Below are 18,566 nucleotides of genomic sequence, written 5' to 3'. Positions count from 1 at the left end.
AAATATGTTCATATACATGTATGAGTTCTGCCCCCACACTGCACCAGCAGTGCCCCAGTCACAGAAACTCACCGTCCTCGGAAGATGCCAGGCATTTTGTACCATTGGCCCTGTTCTCTGAAATGTGTCTCAGCCCTTTTGTCTTACCCAGCCCTGTGCCTGCAACGAGCACATCTTTGGTACTCACTCACACAGTGCCGTTTTCTCCTTGTTTCTCAGGGCATCTTCTACATTCTTCCTCTGCTTCCCTCTGCTTAACACAGCTGCTCGCATGTTTGTATCCCCAGTGAGCTAGACTTGAGTTCTGGAAGAGCAGAAGCATGCTTTGGTCTAGTTTTGTATCCCCAGCACTTTGCAAAGTGCCTGATGCATGATTCGTCACAAATGGCTTGTTGAATGAATGAATAAATTCAAGATTATAGAGTCATTGAGTTTTCTTCCCTGTCTGTCTTACCTCAGGTACAGAAGTTAATGCGGAAAAAGCAATTAGATGTGGCTGAGTTCAGCATCTATTGGGATGTCGACTGCACTTTGCTGGGGGATCTGCCTCAGGTGGAGTTGCAGGTATGACTCTGGCGGAGGGCCTATTGCAGCACTGCAGTGCAGCAAAGTGGTGGAGCATCACTGCCGTGTAGGCCTCGTTCTCTGCGTCTCTGGTCCCTGGTCCCGTCCTCGCCACAGGCCCACTCTCAGATGTGTTGCATGGAACTGAGCAACATGTAGTGTTTGTGTATGTTTTACGTTGATATTGCATTACAGGTTTCTTATTTTCACTTAAGGCTATGTTTTTTGTTTTTTTTTTAAATCCTCACCCAAGGATATTTTTCTGTTTACCTTCAGATAGAGTGGGAGGGAGGGAGAGAGAGAGAAACATCAACGTAAGAGGGACACATTGACTGGTTGCCTTTTACACGACCCTGACCAGGGCCGGGGACGAACCACAACCGAGGTACGTGCCTTTGACTGGAATTGAACCCGCGACTCTTTGGTCCACGACTGACGCTTTAACCACTGAGCCAAACTGACCAGGGCAAGGCTATGTTTTTAAGATTGATCAGTATTGCTGCTGTTTATACTTGTAGTTCATTGCTTCTGACTACTGCGTAGTATTCCACCGTGTGCATCAAACGTATTATAGTTATCCATTCTTCCGCCACTATAACTGGCATTCAGAGTTTCCTTGAACAGAGTTAAAGAAGAGCTTTCTTACGTTTATATTGATACTTCACCTTTTGTGGCATTCCTTTAAGACATATTGTTTGTGAAGGATTACAAAAATCTTAATCTCTTTGTAAAGAAATAGTAGGTGGTTTAAGTGAAACCGAGAAAAAAGACTCACTTTTCCTCCCACCCACGATGACCTTTGGCTTGTATGCTATTGTGCAGAATGGCTCTGTTTTGCTAGTTGGATGAGATGAACACTGTGCTTTCGTACAGTAGAACAGTATGCAACTATGGAGTAACGGCAGAGATGAATATGTAATAGTCTCCTAGTATTGTGTTGAAAAACTAAGGCAAAACGGGAAATCCACTGTTTGTGTAAGAATTATTACAAAGCCAGAAAATTGTGGCTTTGTCTGAATAAATATAGATGCTTTGGCAGATTGCTTAAGAAATCGACATTAGTGATTGCCTCTGGGGAGGGTAAGTAGGTGGCTGGAGTATGGGAGTAGGAAGGATCTATTTCTCTTTTAATGCCTTTAAATTTTAAACCATGTGAACATATTACTTAATAAAAAATATAAATAAAAATGTTAAAATGCTAGAGAGCTTTAGATTCCTAATTGTATCCAGTTTTTGGATTCTGATGTGATGTACACACTAACATGTAACTTGACCCTAAAAGCATTCACTATAATGACAGAAGTTCTCGTGCCACTCAGGAGGCCATGGACAAGAGCATGGAGAGTCGCGATCATCACTACATCTTGGAGCCTGTGTGCGCATCTGCCCTTTTGAAGAGAAACTGCTCCAAAGAGCCTCTGAGGTCTCGGCACACTCCCCGTATTGAATGCGACATCCAGCTGGAGACCATTCCCTTGAAACTCTCCCAGGTACCCCCTTCCTCCCAGGTGCTTTGTGCTCTCACTGTTGGACGTGGAACTGGGGTGAAGGAATACGCCCACAGAAGGGTCTCAGTACTTCCCAGGACCCCAGTGGGAAAGAACGGGCACACAAAAGTTGTGCCCTAAGTTGTGGTAGGCGTAGAATCCATCACCTGTTGTACAGTCGGACTGGGCTGATCTCCGGGGGTTCTGAGTTGAGGTACTGGGCAGGGTACAAGAGCACAGTAACATCAGTACTGAACTGTCAGGGTCCCGGGAGAAACGCCACTTGATGCCAGTATGTGGTCTTCCGGTTTGCTGGGCTTCAGTTCAGTGGATTGACTAAGATGCATTGTTCTTGTTAGATATATATCTTAACTGGGTAAAAGAAACAAATCAGTTCTGACCTAGCATCTCTTACTCTCTAATGAAAAGCTGCAGTACCGGCAAGTCATGGGATTCCTCAAGGAGCTGGAACGGAAGGAGAGGCAGGTGGAGTTTCGGAGGTGGAGACCCAGAGTGGCCGTGTCTGAGAAGTAAGGCTCGGGTGATGTGTGCGAACAGCATTTCGTTTTTGGCATATCGATCAGAAATATCCCTCACTGTTCTTTACCCATGGTTGGAGATAAAAGTATAGTAGATTTTTCTGGCCTTTAAAATGCCTTTTCTGTCATTTATCATGGTTGATATTCTGACAGTGGATTTGGTGATGTGGGTTTAGCCCTAGGCTCCGCGTAGTGGAGCTGAGAAGAGCCTCTCAGTCTCATTTAGTACGTAGACTAGGTTGCTCTGGTGGGACCTGATTCTTTGAACCTGCTTCCCTGTCTTTTCTCCACGGTTGTTTGGTCGGCACTTATGTGGCACACTTTACAGCTTCTCTAGTGAAAACAGATCTTTTCACGGTGCAGTGATAAGCCGGACCGATTCAGTATGTTAAAACTTTTTAAAAATTTCTTTAAAAATTTTTGTTTGTTTGTTTGTTTTGTTAATCACCTGAGGACATTTTTCCATTAATTTTTAGAGAGAGTGAAAGGGAGGAAGAAAGAGAAACATTGATGTGAGAGAGACACACCCATTGATTACCTCCCGCACGACCCCAACTGGGCCAGGGCTCGAACCTGCAACCCAGGCATGTACCCTTGACCAGAAATTGAACCATTGACCCTTTGGTCTACGGGCCAGTGCGCTATCGCTGAGCCAAACTGGCCAGGGCTAAAATGTTTTTTTAATTGATTTCAGAGAGAGGAAGGGAGAGGTAGGGAGAGGAAACAATAGAAACGTTAGTGTTTGAGAAACATCCATCAGCTGCCTCCTGCACGCCCCCTACTGGGGACTGAGCTTGCAACCCAGGCATGTGTCCTGATGGCGAATCGAACCAGCGGTGATCTGGTTCATGGGACAGCAATAAACCAATTGAGCCACATTGGCTGAGTTGTTAACACTTTTTTAGATCCGGTGCCTTTCCATATTTTATCTGAAGTATTCCATTCCATTTAGAATATTTAGTAGTCACATCCTTGGTAATTATCTTATGATGGTACTTTCCTTCCAGTCACCACTCAACTGTTAGTGGAGGGGACTGATATGATGGGTAGTTCCAACCAGTTGAGGACGATGTCATTATTCATGTATAAACTGAGGATCTATTATGTGATGTGGGTTTGCTTTCCCCACACAATTGTGAGCTTAGCCCACAATTAAAACAAGCTTGAGGCCTAAAGTGACGGCCGACAAGAGAAAAGTTATGTCAGAGAGGGGTGGTGTTATGTGGGTTGCCCTGGGTTGACAGCATTTTGGCTGCTTGCAGTGGGAGAAGTAATGACGTTGCTACTCAACGTTTCAGCTGCCGAGAGTGGTGGTATTTCGCCCTGAATGCTAACCTGCATGCGATCAGGGAGCAGAGGAAGCGCTGCACCTGGGACTTCTTGCTGCACCGTGCCCGCGACGCTGTCACCTACACTGACAGGTACTTCAGCAAACTGAAAGGAGGCCTGCTGTCTGCAGACGACAAGGTGAGCGGACTGTTGTCCCGGGCTTCTTGTCTGCGGAGGGTGAGAACGTTATTCTCTCAAAGGCTAAAGCAAATGGAATTTGAAGTCAAGGCCCTTGCTGAGGAATTTAATTTCACAGGGTAGGGTTGGTCTCACTAGGGTGAGACCTTGTCGGAAGGCCGCAGCCTCAGCTTGGCCAGGAGCATCCTCCACCTGCTTCTTGGGGAGAGCCGGCCACGGGCTGGAGGAGGGAAAGGTGGTCCTGCCGCCCCCTCATGCCCGCTCCCCCCGCCCCAGCTCTCTGTGCAGGGCACACAGAGACTCTTCATCTGGTCACCCGTGTCTCTTCAAAGCCCAGTCCTCGTCACTATTTTTCTCTGAGTCTGTAGCTAATCTCTGTAGGCTTGGACTACATTTTCCCTCGACCTGGTTGGTTTGCTTGACCTTGGGTGTTGGGAGGTGGAAGCTGGGCAGAGGGGTGAAGTAGGTGGTGAAGGCAGGCTTTTCAGTTAATTGTGGGGCCAGAGACTCTTAGAGCCACCAGGCCTGGACCGGACTCCAGCCCGGCTCGTCTGCCTGCCTGCGTCGCCTCGGGGAGGGAGCGGGGACTGCGGATTGCTTTGCTTCTGGATTTGTTTCGTTTGGTGAGCAGCAGTTTTTGCAAAGCAATTTAGACTTTTCCAATATTTCTGTTCACATACTTTTTTTTTTTTTTTTTTAATCCTCACCCGAGGACATTTTTCCAATTTTTGTACAGACAGAGTGGGAGGGAGAGAGAGGAACAGAGAGAGAGAGAGAAACATCGATGTGAAAGGAACACATCGAGTGGCTGCCACCCGCACGAACAACCAGGGCCGGGACAAACTGCAACCGAAGTACGTGCCCTTAGCGGGAACCGAACCTGGGTCTCTCCGGACCGCAGGCTGATGCTCTAACCGCTGAGCCAAACCGGCCAGGGCACATACTTTTTTTTTATCCTCACCCGAGGACATTTTTGCATTCATCTTTAGATAGAGTGAGAGGGAGAAAGGGGGAAGAAAGAGAGAAACATCGATGTGAGAGAGACACATCAGTTGGTTGCCACCCACACGACCTCAACTGGGGCTGGGGACAAACTGCAACCGAGGTGCATGCCCTTAGCGAAAACTGAACCCAAGACTCTCTGGACCACGGGCTGACACTCCAGCCGCTGAGCCAAACCGGCAAGGGCCACATGCTATTTCTTAGTTAACTGTTTCTTTAGTAAACCCTTCCAAGTAAAAGGAATATTACTTTCCCTTTAGCAGCTGTCTTAACTCAGGCTGCTATAACAGAGTGCTATAAGCTAGGCTTAAAGAAACAGCCATTTATTTCTCACAGTTCTGGAGGCTGGGAAGTGCAAGATCAAGGTGCCAGCATGGCTGGGTCTGGTGAGATTTCTCCTCCTGGCTGCATTCTTGCTGTGTGCTCACATAGCCTCACCTTGGCGGAGAGAGATGGCTCTGTCTTCCTTTTCTTAGAAGGGCACGGACCCATCACGAAGTCCCACCCTCATCTAACCTAATTGCCTCCCAAAGGTCCCATCTCCAAATTTGATCGCACTGGGGGTTAAAGCTTCAACATTTGAACTGGGTGGGTGGGTGGGGCACACATTCAGCCCAAAGGAGCACCCCACTTTGTGGTCACCTCTCAGTGCTGAATCCTTGGGCGTTCTCCCCTCTGCTGGCACCCTGAGGCCCGGCCCACTCCCCCCACCTGTTCATGCTTTTTTCACCCGTGTCAGGGACCTTCTGGGAAGAAATAAACCAGACGTTTTGTTTTGGATGGTTTTCTTAAAGACATGGAGGGAGAGAAAAATCCGAATGATAATTGAAGTGAGCAAGTAAACACACGTGATTTCCTTTTCCTAATGTTAGGGCATAAGAACAGTGTAGGAGAGCTCCTTCTGTCTTTTGCATCTTTGCATGTAGCTGGCTGCCACTGTTCTTCCTTAGCTAGCATGAGACAAAGTAAAATGATTACTTCCTTGCAGAGTGCCGTGTGAAACAAAAGAGCCGGAGGCCTCACTGCCTGAGTAAACTCGGTCCTCAGTTTCCTCATCTGACGTGGGAGGAATAAACTAGTCACCTACCTTGATCCCTGAGGAGAGGCACAGGAAAGGGTTCTGCAGACTCCCAGTGCTGTGCAGAGTGGGGGATATGACAGCAGCACCCCTGGTTCCGTTTCCCATTTTCAACCCAGTGCTGCTCTTTGCTTCCTCTGGTCACCCTGGTCTCAGAGGCCAAGAAGAATCCGTTGGGCTTTTGTGGAAGAGCAGTTTAACCCGGAAACAGAACCGGGGACCCAGCTGTTTGTCTTCCTTGTCTCTTGGCCATCAGTGGAGATGTTCCGGACCAGAGAGATTCCCTCACAGTACTTGTAGTGAGTGGGTTGGGAGAGTGTCGAGTTTCTCTGCCGCCGTAACACCTGTTTCGTTTGTTTTGTTTTCACTCACTCAGGAGGAAATGTGTCGGATTGAAGAGGAGCAGAGCTTTGAGGAATTGAAGATTTTGCGTGAGCTGGTGCACGAACGATTTCACAAACAGGAGGAACTGGCAGAGGTGAGGGGTCCTGCGTGAGCAGCGTGCTCACACCCCGCACACTCAGGGCTTCCGTTTCGATGTGCTTCTGCTTCTGGGGCAGCGCAGAGAAGTCCCACTGTTTCTGTCTCCGGGTCCTCACACTGCTCATGTTTGATTGACGCAGAGCCTACGAGAGCCTCAGCTGGATTCTCCAGGGGACTGTCCTGGAGACCCAGAGGCCGGCGGAGGCAGCGGGATGCTGCAGTATCTCCAGTCCTGGTTTCCTGGCTGGGGCGGCTGGTCCGGGAAACCAGTCGAGGGGCTGTCAGCGGAGCGGCAGGAGCAGTGGATGCCAGAAGAGATGCTGGGTAAGGCAGGGCCCTTCACCGTGGCCACTGGCTGCAGGGGAGGGAGATGCTTGCTCAGTGACAATTTGTCTGTTACTCGTGAAACCACGCGTAGTGTTTTCAAACAAACAAAAAGAAATAGAGATTTGTAAAGCAGTGTGTCTTATGTCCATAGAGGCAGATAAAGGATGTTTTGGGAGAGACTTCAGTTGCAAGTCTGTGAGTAGATTTGAATATTGGCACAGTTTCAGGTAGATCTGAGTGACAGCGACCGTAAGAGAACGAAGTGAGCAAGTTTTAAACCCTGAAGCTCGTCCACCAGTCCAGGGCCACTTTTCAGACCCACACTGTCCAGTATGGTTTCCATAGCCACAGATGACTGTTTAAAATGGAATTGATTATAATAAAATATAACATTCACTTCCTCAGTCGCACCAGCCACATTAGCCACACGTGGTCAGTGGCCACTGTCCCGGACAGCGCAGCTGGAGAACGTTTCACTGTGTTGGGTAGCACGGCTTTATCCTGTACTTGACCATGAATCTGAACATCCTCCCGGCTTGGGACTAAGTTGATAAGAGCCTTCATGAACATTAGTGAATAAAAGTCGCCCACAACTTTGGAGCTCTTTTCCAAGATAGGCACGAATAGTTAAATAATGCCATCATGACTACGATCAGTGTGCCTGGTTGTGCCTGGTTGGGTTTACCCAGGTGTTTTCTGAACGTTGTTTTTCCCTCACGGTCAGGCACCGAGGAGTTTTTCGACCCCACTGCGGATGCCTCTTGCATGAACACGTACACCAGGCGAGACCACGTCTTCGCCAAGCTGAACCTGCAGTTGCAGAGGGGCACCGTGACTCTGTCGCACCAGGAGCCAGGCACTCCTCAGACTGAGGAGAGTGCTTTCATGCAGCTTCAGTTTTCAGGTACTGCCCCCAAGAACCACTGGCTGCCATTGATCCCTCTGGGCGCCTGTGTCCACGCGAATCTCAATATTTGAGTAGTTTTGTTCTGGAAAGTTGCTGTGATCTTAGGGGAAACACACGGTTAGGTGCCTCTGGTTATAACGTCCATCACCTAATTAGTACATAACCTTGTCTTATGTGTGATGCATTTAAAGACATCTTATCTAATAATGTACTGTTGATTCATTGATACCGAACTCATGGCCAGTATAACTCATGCCTGTGTGAAGCTTATCGAATACACATATGTTCTCTGTAAGGCACAGCACAGCTTTGTGGTGCTCAGGGACACTAGGCAGCATTTTAGCACTATGCATAGGGGCCATTTGAACAGTGAAATCAACAGAAAGCAGGAAATTGCAGAAAATGTGGCACTAAACAGACCGTGAAAAGGGCACTGTGTATAGTGTGAGAGCTGAAACAAGAAGGCAGAGCATTCTTCGTTCAGCCTCAGCGGGGAACGTGCACAGCAGGTGACTCAGGTGTTCTGCTGCCTTGCACTTGTCCTCGAGAGCGCCGCAGGCACTGACTTGGGGGCTACAGACACATTTTAGCGAGTTGGCACATTCGTAAATGCTGAATTGGCCAAAAACGAGGACCACGTATTTGACTTCTTTTTGTGACTTTGAATTAAAGGTGTGTAAATAAATACTCAGATGTTGGTTTTTACATCTCTCACATATTTTTATTTCAGTTCATAGAATAGCCACTTACCTGAGGTTTCTCAATATAACTTAGAGGCAAATGACCAGAAAACAACCAGTTTGTTTGACTTTATAATCTTGAGTGTCGATATCATAAACTTGATATGGACTAGAAGATTGCTTGAACTTAATTGTAAAGTGCTCTGTTTAAAATTCATTCTGCCAGGAAGTGTCTGCTATTCCTTATATGTTTGTATAGGAAGATTTGTATACATAGACATATAGATATATAGCTAGGGTTTTTTTTTTTTTTTTTTTTTTCAATTTCAGGAAAAAATAGTTCATGATATCTAATAGTCCTCTATAAAATATTCTACCTAATACTTTAGGCTGTCATGGCATAGAATCAACTCTTACGTTTGTCTTTTATAGGTGTAAAACTTCTAGCAGAATCCCTTCCTCGAAGAAATTCTTCCTTGCTTTTAGTCCGGCTGGGCGGACTGTTTCTCCGGGACCTGGCCACAGAAGGCACTATGTTTCCTCTCCTGGTCTTCCCCAATCCAGTACGTACAGCAGAGGGGTGGTGTCCGTCAGGGCGATGGTGCATGCCGGTCTGTTGTAGGCAATCGATAGGTAATATTAACTTGATTCAGTTTGACATTTGACATTTGATCATTTTGAAACAGATGGCTGATTAAAGACAAAGTGGAGTTAAAATTTGTTAGAGGGCATTGTTGGAGGGTTTCGTGGCGGAGCCCTCTTCCTCCCCTGTGTTGTAGTGACCTTGGCATAATTTGCTGTGATTTGGAAGAAAGTGCCATTAGCATCCCTGTTTTCTGCGTTTCAGGGTCAGTGTTTGGATTTCCTGTGTCTGACATTGTCGTACATTCTAACCCTGAGTCACTCCTTAGGACCTCTTCTCTTCCAGAGTTCCAAGAAAAACCACCTCAGAATTTTATGTATAAGCGAATTTTTTAATATAGAGTATCCCTTATTTTTTTTAATATATAGAATATCCCTTATTTTTTTTAATATAGAATATCCTTTATTAAATAGAAGATCTTCAGTCTTATCAAAATGGCAAAAATATGGCAGAATAATTGAATACATTTAGCCACTTACTCTGCCCGTGATTTTTTTGTTGGGGTGGTGTGTGGATTGTTGAGTGAGTGGGAGTACAGAGTGGGAGTTTGAACAGCTGTACATGCTTAATATTCATTTAGCAATTGTTCATGAAACGCTCAGAATGCAAAGTAGCACACTGTAATGCACAGGAAAGCTGTGTGTTCACTAGGTTGGGAAAACGGCACAGACTAGAGGGATCATTCTGCGAGTCCTCAGTGATCTGATGCCAGATGAGTTTCGATTTGATTGTGCTCAGGGAGAGGGATGCCAAAGGGTAAAACGTGAGCGTGTGTGCCCAGTGAATCGTCCCCTCTCCCCCTGACATCTGTGCGTTTTGTGTGTGTTCAACAGCAAAAAGAAGTTGGCAGAGTCTCACAGTCTTTTGGTCTCCAAACAACTTCTGCAGACAGAAGTGATCACTACCCTGGTAATTTATTATATGTTCTTTAATCCTGAAAAATGTGATGATTACAGATTAGTAGTCTTGGTCAGCAGCAAAAGAGGGAGTGTGTCCTTTGTGTGCCCAGCGGTTTGCCGTGTGGACCCGTTTGACTTGGAGACAGCCTGGTGCTCTCCAGGGCAACCTCTCAGGGCCTCCAGGTTCTTGGTTTCCGTAATGGGAGCAGATACAACCGCCTGTCTTGAGGAGTCATGTTAGAATTAAGGGTCAATCCTTATTAGGTTCTCTATTTTATAAAAGGTGCCTAAATATAAACTAATTGGAAAAACATCCGTTAAGAATAGGGTGATTGATTTTGCTGTGTTCCATTTTCTCTCTCTGGTTCTTTCCTTTAGCTACGGACCCAGACGCCCCCGTTTTTGAGATGCTGTATGAGAGAAATCCAGTGCACAGCCATTTCGAGAGGCGGCTGAATGTCAGCACCAGGCCCTTGAACATCATCTATAACCCCCAGGCTATTAAAAAAGTAGCAGACTTTTTCTACAAGGGAAAGGTTCATACATCAGGTTAACTTTTTTGTTTGTTTGCTCTTATGTTACTTTTCAAGACATCTTTCCTGTCATTTCTGGTGCTCTGGCCACCGGTTATTACATTCAGGTGACCTGGTAGTGGTAGGCAAGGCCTGCAAAACACGTAGATAGTGTTATCTTTTCCAAGAGGAATCAATACCCTTGAATATTTTCTTTTTCTTTACCTCCATTTGGCAAGCATGTCTTTACAACTTCTTATGCCATTGGGGTGGTGGTTTCCTTAGCTACCCAGGATATTTGAACTCACTTGAATTTAGGAGGCACGTTCAAGAACTTCCTTCTAGATGGCAGACAGGCTCAATGGTCAGTTTTACTTGCTTGGTGCAGCATTAAATACTGCAAAGTTTGTCACTGCCTTCGCCCATACCATTGATTCATTGTCTTCCTTTGTTACCCTGTGTAGTGCCAGGCCAGGCTGGAGTAGGGGGCTGTTGTCATACAGACTGTTTTCAGTTTTGGTGGAAATTCTTGGTGAGAACAGATGTCGCAGCACCCTTGTCTGCCCCACCATTTGAAAGTTCTGATTTTTCTGTCTGTTTCCAATCTTGCAGGTTTTGGTTATCAGTCTGAACTTGAGTTGAGAGTGGCTGAAGCTGCCCGAAGACAGTATAACAAACTGAAGATGCAGACCAAGGCAGAAATCCGACAGACTCTTGACCGTCTGCTGGTGGGCGACTTCATTGTGAGTGGCATACATAAACACCCCTGGTGGGCTGGGGAAGGGCAGGCATGCGCTGCCAGCTTCTTTACCCGCTGCGGATAGCATGCCTCTATCATCATACTGATTGAATTGAAGCTATGAAATCCTTATCAGCTAGCAAAACAGAACAAAACAAAACGAAACACCTCATATCTTTTATCTTTAGGTTTAATGAATTAAAAAAAAAAAAATGAATGACTGTGACTAGATCATGCTTCCTCCTTGTACCAAATTTGGAAAACCGTCAAGACTTATCTTTGTTTCATTTTCTAGACCTGATATTTTATAAATGTTTCACTTAAGAGCACCCCTTTTTCACTTACTGTTACCAGAAGAAAAATAATCAGATTTATCCCCCAGTTCCCATTCCAGGGTATGATGGTCACTTTGTGATGCTAAGTGACCAGCTAACACAAGAATGTCGTAAGACAGGGAGAGCCAAGAAACATCCCTCCAGCCAAACCCTGTCTCTCAAGCTAGCATGGAGGTGCACTGCTGAGATGTGGCAGTAGATGGCGCAGTTAGAGTGTGACTTCTTTTGGACAGTGCAGAGGCTTTTGGGGTGTAAGGGATGGCAGAGTGCTCTAAGTAAAATGTTTCTGGGTATGTATGTAGTGTGTGGTGGAGAATCAGTCCTGTTTTCTGTTTTTGTGTGTGCATTTCAACACAAATTATAATTAGTGTCCTCTTTTCTTAGACAAAGGTTTCTTTTTGATAACATACGCATTAGCTTTTACTACACACACACACACACACACACACACACACACATAATTGAGGCAATTTTAGTTGCAGGGAAGAACAGGTAACAAATTCATGGCTTGTTCTAATTTTTATATTTCAAATGTCAAAGCTTATGTTTTTCACTAAGATACTCTGGCATGAAAGTCCGTAGTTCCCAATGTCCATGAATAAATAAAGATGTTTGGATTTCTACATTTATTTTAGTTCCATCATTTCTGCAATACTTTATAGTACTAAGTTCTGTAAATTTAGGAATAAGATCTTTCTTAAACCATGGGTCATCACAATGAAAGAGCAGACAAACCTCCACACCAGTAATTTTCTAATTTTCCCCAACTTCAGACATTTGCCTGTGGTAATGTCCTAAATCCTCAAGTTTTTTGATCTGCATTTATTTTAAACTTTGTGTCTAATATCAAAGAACATTAAGTCATGCTGTAGCACTGGATGTGGCCTCAGAAAGGCTGGAGCCCTGACTTAGAAAGCTGTTCCCGTTCAGCAACTGTAGTTAAAAGTTATTTAATTGTAGCCCAGCCGGTGTGGCTCAGTGGTTGAGCATCGACCCTGCACCAAGAGGTCGCCAGTTCGATTCCCGGTTGGGGCACATGCCCAGATTGTGGACCCGATCCCCAGTGGGGGCATGCAGGAAGTGGCCAGTTGATGTTCTCTCTCATTGATGTTTCTACCTCTTTCTCCCTGTCCCTTTCTCTTTCTCTAAAATCAATAAAGAAAAAAAAATTTTTTTAAGTTATTTAATTGTAGTTTATTTTATTTTTACAGGAGGACAGTAAGCGGTGGACTGTGCGACTAGATATTTCTGCCCCTCAAGTGATATTTCCTGATGATTTCAAATTCAAGAATCCTGTGTTAGTTGTTGTGGATCTAGGAAGAATGCTCCTGACAAATACCCAAGGTATAATGCAAATGGGGAGTAATGAAAACATAACTTGGTAGGTTAATCTGTCTATGCTTAACAAAGTAAAGCTTAAAAAAAGATTTATTAACAGTTTAAAACTCCAAAGGTCACGTGTTACTTTTTTTTTTTTTTTTTATTCTCACCAGAGGACATTTTTCCATTTTTTGTTCAGGTAGAGTGGGAGGGAGAGAGAGGAACAGAGAGAGAGAGAGAGAAACATCGATGTGAAAGGAACACATCGAGTGGCTGCCACCCGCACAACCGACCAGGGCCGGGGACAAACTGCAACCGAGGACGTGTTACTTTTTACGTAACAGCTTTATTGAGATACATTTTAATATGGATAATCCACTTGTTTTTGACATATGACTAGAATTGTGCGTCTATTACTGTTACCTAATTCCAGAACATTTTCATCATCCGAAGAAGAAACTCTAAACCCATCAGTGGTCACTCTCCATCACCTCTTCTCCCTGCCTCTACCAGCCACTAGTCTTTCTGTCTCTGGGTTTCCCTGTTCTGACAGTTCAGAAGAATGGAATCATGTAATAGCTGGCCTTTTCAAATGTCTAGCTTCTGTAATTTAGCAGAAAGTTTTCAGGATTTATCCATGTTGTATCACGTATCAGTACTTCATTCCTACTTCTGGCTGAATAATGTCCCTGTGCAAATGTACCACATTTTACTCATCCGTTCGTCAGTTGATGAACATTTGAGTTGTTTCCACCTTTTGGCTATTATGAAGAATGCTACTGTGAACATTCACGTGGAGACTTGTGGAGACATACATTGTCAGTCTCGGGTATATTTCAGTGTGGAATTGCTGGGTCGTATGGTGACGTCACGTTAAACATTTGCAGGAACTGCCAGCTTGTTTCCCAAAACGGTGGCACCATTTACTCTCTCACTAGCAACATATGAGGGCTCCAGTTTCTCTCCATCCTTGTCAACACTTGCTATTACCTGTCTTTTGGATTACAGCCGGTTTTGGGGGGTATGAAGTAGTATCTCATTGTGGTTTTTATTTGTATTTCTTAGGTAACATTTTGTATTTTAATGACTGCTATTTCTCAGAACTTAATTTCAGGAATAGAGATTTAATCTGCTTAGGGATATCAGGGACATATAAAAAGAGACTCCTGGCCCTGGCCAGTACAGCTCAGTTGGTTGGAGCATTGTCCCTACACTGGAAAGTAGTGGGTTTGATTCCCAGTCAGGGCACTTACCCAGGTTGTAGGTTTGATCACTGGTCGGGGTGCATACAGGAGGCAGTCAATCAATGTTTCTCTCTCTCTTTCTTTCTCCCTTCCTCTCTCTCTAAAATCAATAAAAACATATCTTCAGGTGAAGATTAAAAATTAAAAAATTAAAATAAAAAGAGACCCCCTGGAAAGTAATTTCATTACTATTCTAAAATTCCCAATATAGTCATTGTTTACCTTGAGCTAGGAGGGAAGACAGAGAGGATTTGTGGCATAAGAGAGATTGAGGAAGTTTATCAAATAATTTTAACCTTATCTTCACCAAGAAGACCCTAAAGAAGAGACTAGGGTAGATGACTTGAGCAGGAGAGGGAAAGTCTGGTACTAAAGGGAATGTGAAAAGGACCTGAAGATCTGAAGAAAAGGTCCACACAGCCCCAGAAAGCACCTACTTGACTTTATAAAACATCAGCATGGAGTGGGGACATAGGTGACCACACCCAGTGGTGTGTGTCTACAGTTGTCTCTGCCCTGCTCGGCTGGCTTAGAGTGGGAACTCTGGGGCTGGAACATGACATACTGACAAGTCACTGTTTGCCCAGCACTGATCTAGGCACTGGGGATATTGTGTTGAGGAAGACAGATGAGGCCTCTGCTCTTCTGGAACATTCTAGTGGGGGAAACAAAAGGAACACAGAGACAAAACCAGGACAAAGCAAACGTAATTATGGAGAGTGATGTAAGAAGGGTTGGTGATGGTAGCTCAGGGCAGTGCTGCTCACGAAGATGCACTTTGGGGCAGCAGGACGTTGGTTTGTGCACCCGGACACATGTCCCTCTAACAGCAGGTCTCCATCTTTTCTCACATTCATGTGCTTTCTCTTTGTGTTTTGATTTCCAAATTAATAGGTAACTTTACACTGAGAAATACAGTAAACACAGAATATCGGCTTAGAGTTCTCATCCATTTGTTTGTATTAAATTGGGATTGGTTGATCCTCTGCTTTTCTTGATTATTACCTTAAAGGCGAGAGCAGACATAGACTGTGACTCCTCTCTTTTCCCTGCAGATGACGCCAAGAGGAAAAGTGGGGACGGGTCAACATCCGAAGAGACTCAGTTTAGTGATGATGAGTATAAGACCCCTCTTGCCACACCTCCTAACAGCCCACCTCCTGAGACGAGCAGCACTAATGGGGAGAAAACACCTCCATTTTCCGGAGTTGAATTCAGCGAAGAGCAGCTTCAAGCACATTTACTGAGCACGAAGATGTATGAGAGGTACTCCCTGTCATTTATGGACCTTCAGATCATGGTGGGACGAGTGAAGGACAACTGGAAGCATGTCCAGGATATTGACGTGGGGCCAACCCACGTGGTCGAGAAATTCAATGTTCACCTACAGTTAGAGCGTCGATTGATTTATACTTCAGATCCCAAGTACCCTGGAGCCGTGCTCTCAGGCAACCTACCGGACTTAAAAATCCACATCAATGAAGATAAAATATCTGCTCTAAAGAATTGCTTCGCTCTCCTTACCACCCCAGAAATGAAGACTTCGGAGTTTCAGATTAAAGAGAAGATTTTCCCCCAAGATGGCCAGCGGGGAAGTTTGCAAGACTCGGTAATGAATTTAACCCAGAGCATTGTGATGTTGGAGCAGCATACCCGGGAGGTTCTGGTGGAGTCGCAGCTCCTCCTGGCCGAGTTCAAGGTGAACTGCATGCAGCTTGGTGTTGAGAGCAATGGACAGTACATTTCCGTGCTCAAGGTGTTCGGTACCAACGCTCACTTTGTGAAGCGGCCTTACGATGCCGAGGTCTCCCTAACTGTTCATGGTTTGCTCCTGGTGGACACCATGCAGACTTATGGTGCGGATTTTGACCTTTTGATGGCTTCACATAAGAACCTGAGCTTTGATATCCCAACAGGAAGCCTCCGGGATAGCAGGGCCCAGTCTCCTGTCTCTGGCTGTTACGTGGCCCCCTTCACTAATGCTGCCACACCGAGCAGCCGGTCCGCTGCTAGTGTCTCGCTGGACAGAATTCTCACCAAAGAACAGGAGTCCCTCATTAAGTTGGAATATCAGTTTGTGAGTTCAGAGTGCCCATCGATGAATTTGGATAGCACTCTGCAGGTGATTTCATTGCAGGTGAATAATTTGGATATTATTCTAAATCCAGAGACAATTGTGGAGCTGATTGGTTTTCTTCAAAAATCCTTTCCCAAGGAAAAAGATGATTTGAGTCCTCAACCTTTAATGACTGACTTTGAAAGAAGCTTTAGGGAACAAGGAACGTACCAAGCTACCTATGAACAAAACACGGAGGTCGCAGTGGAAATCCACCGACTTAACTTACTGCTGCTTCGCACCGTGGGAATGGCAAATGGAGAGAAGTGCGGCCGAAAGATCGCGACGGCAAGTGTAGGTGGGACCAAGGTCAACGTCTCAATGGGGAGCGCATTTGACATGAACGGTTCTCTGGGCTGTTTGCAGCTTATGGATTTGACCCAAGATAATGTAAAGAACCAATATGTTGTCAGCATCGGGAATTCCACTGGCTATGAAAATATCATCAGCGACATCGGCTACTTTGAATCGGTGTTTGTCCGAATGGAAGATGCAGCCCTCAGCGAAGCTTTGAGTTTCACATTTGTTGAGAAATCGAAACAGGAATGTTTTCTCAGCCTCAAGATGGCTTCCCTGCATTATAACCACTCTGCGAAATTTTTGAAGGAGTTGACACTGTCCATGGATGAACTGGAGGAAAATTTTCGAAGCATGCTGAAAAGCGCAGCCACCAAGGTCACCACAGTGCTCGCCACCAAGACAGCCGAGTACAGTGAAATGGTATCCCTCTTTGAAACTCCCAGGAAGACGCGGGGATCTTTTAGCTTAGAAGACAGTGAAATATATGGGTTTAACCTAGCTGCCTCTCATTCGGACACTGTAAAGCTAATCTTGAACATAAACATTGAATCTCCAGTTGTTTCCATCCCTCGGAAGCCTGGGAGTCCAGAGTTGCTGGTAGGACACTTGGGACAGATATTCATCCAGAATTTTGTGGCAGGAGATGATGATTCCAGAAGTGACCGTCTGCAGGTGGAAATCAAAGACATTAAATTATACTCTTTGAATTGCACCCAGTTGGCAGGCCGAGAGGGTCCTGGGTCTGATGTAAGCCGGGCGTCTTGCTCTCCTTCTGGGTCGGCCAGTGCCAGCAGTCAGGAGGAAGCTCATTTCACCCGACATGATTTCTTTGAGTCTTTGCATAGAGGTCAAGGTGAGGAGTATACTCATGCCTTACTGTGTTTAAAGATTCCAAACCCATCTCATGTATACTTTGCTTAAAACAACAACCAAAACCTTTTCTTTTAGAATTATCCTCAGTTAATATTTAAGAAATCATACTGGAATTTTATTTATTGTTTTACTTTTTGAATCCTCACCCGAGGATATTTTCCTATTTATCTTTGGATAGAGTAGGAGGGAGGTAGAGAGAGAAAGAAACATCGACGTGGAAGGGACATTGACTGGTTGCCTCCTGCATGACCCCAACCAGGACCTGGGACAAACCTCAACCGAAGTACGTGCCCTTGACCAGAATCGAACCTGAGACTCTTTGGTCCTCGGGCCAACACTCTAACTGCTGAGCCAAACTGGCCAGGGCCTATACTGGAATTTTAATAGAATGCTTCATATCAGGTTGATATGTTTTCAGCTTTTCCATTCAGTGCCATATTTGGTGGAATAAGAATTTTTTTAAAGTGGCTCCCTTTGAAATTGGGTGAGTGCTCATTTATAGGGATGTTTCAGGAGTGGATTCTGTTAAAGTATTATTTAATTTGGTCAAATGAATCTGATTATTTAATTTCTAAGCTGCACATCTTTCCTAGTTAAATATTGTAGTCCAAGACAGCTAGAGGGATTAACATAAGAATATGAAATTTAATCTGTGGATGTTACATTTTCCTTTTGGTATTCTGCCATCTTTTATAATGGGTTGGTTCAGGGTTCTAGGAACAATGTGCCAGCATTTGTGTTCTCGATCTGATATGCTAAAAGCAGGCAGTGCAATATGTTAGCCTGGCATCCTCAGAAATCAGGTAATCCTGGAGCATGGTTCCATTTATTCGTGAAGAAATAAATGCCTTTGAGAACTTCTATGCTTCTCAGGTGTTAATTCAGTGATTGTGTACATACTTACTCAAAGATTGCTTTCTCTGCTTGGGATAAAAGCTGTTCACTTAGAACTTTGTATTGTCCTGGATTCTGATTTGGGCCCATTAAGAGGAATCCATCTATGTCGGAAGGCTGGGTAAGGATGAGCAATTTGGTTTGGGAAATGCCAGCT

At 45.0% G+C, this 18,566-nt stretch overlaps 1 protein-coding gene across 3 annotated transcripts in view; it reads left to right on the top strand.

Moving 5' to 3' along the window:
- VPS13D (vacuolar protein sorting 13 homolog D) overlaps positions 1 to 18,566 on the top strand; it is a 238,863-nt gene that overhangs the window by 18,032 nt on the left and 202,265 nt on the right. For all 3 annotated transcript variants that reach the window (XM_036256564.1, XM_036256565.1, XM_036256563.1), the window contains exons 7-19: positions 460 to 564; positions 1,884 to 2,054; positions 2,481 to 2,581; positions 3,889 to 4,057; positions 6,514 to 6,615; positions 6,761 to 6,944; positions 7,672 to 7,851; positions 8,967 to 9,097; positions 10,011 to 10,086; positions 10,455 to 10,625; positions 11,201 to 11,331; positions 12,874 to 13,006; positions 15,282 to 17,495. In XM_036256564.1, the coding sequence (XP_036112457.1) occupies positions 460 to 564; positions 1,884 to 2,054; positions 2,481 to 2,581; positions 3,889 to 4,057; positions 6,514 to 6,615; positions 6,761 to 6,944; positions 7,672 to 7,851; positions 8,967 to 9,097; positions 10,011 to 10,086; positions 10,455 to 10,625; positions 11,201 to 11,331; positions 12,874 to 13,006; positions 15,282 to 17,495 (3,868 nt within the window). The remainder of the gene's footprint in view (positions 1 to 459; positions 565 to 1,883; positions 2,055 to 2,480; positions 2,582 to 3,888; positions 4,058 to 6,513; positions 6,616 to 6,760; positions 6,945 to 7,671; positions 7,852 to 8,966; positions 9,098 to 10,010; positions 10,087 to 10,454; positions 10,626 to 11,200; positions 11,332 to 12,873; positions 13,007 to 15,281; positions 17,496 to 18,566) is intronic.

Source organism: Molossus molossus, unplaced genomic scaffold, assembly GCF_014108415.1.
Source record: "Molossus molossus isolate mMolMol1 unplaced genomic scaffold, mMolMol1.p scaffold_m16_p_12, whole genome shotgun sequence".
Lineage (NCBI taxonomy): Eukaryota > Metazoa > Chordata > Mammalia > Chiroptera > Molossidae > Molossus > Molossus molossus.
The sequence above is the reverse complement of the archived record's forward strand: the minus strand, read 5'-3'. Positions and strand labels throughout refer to the sequence as shown.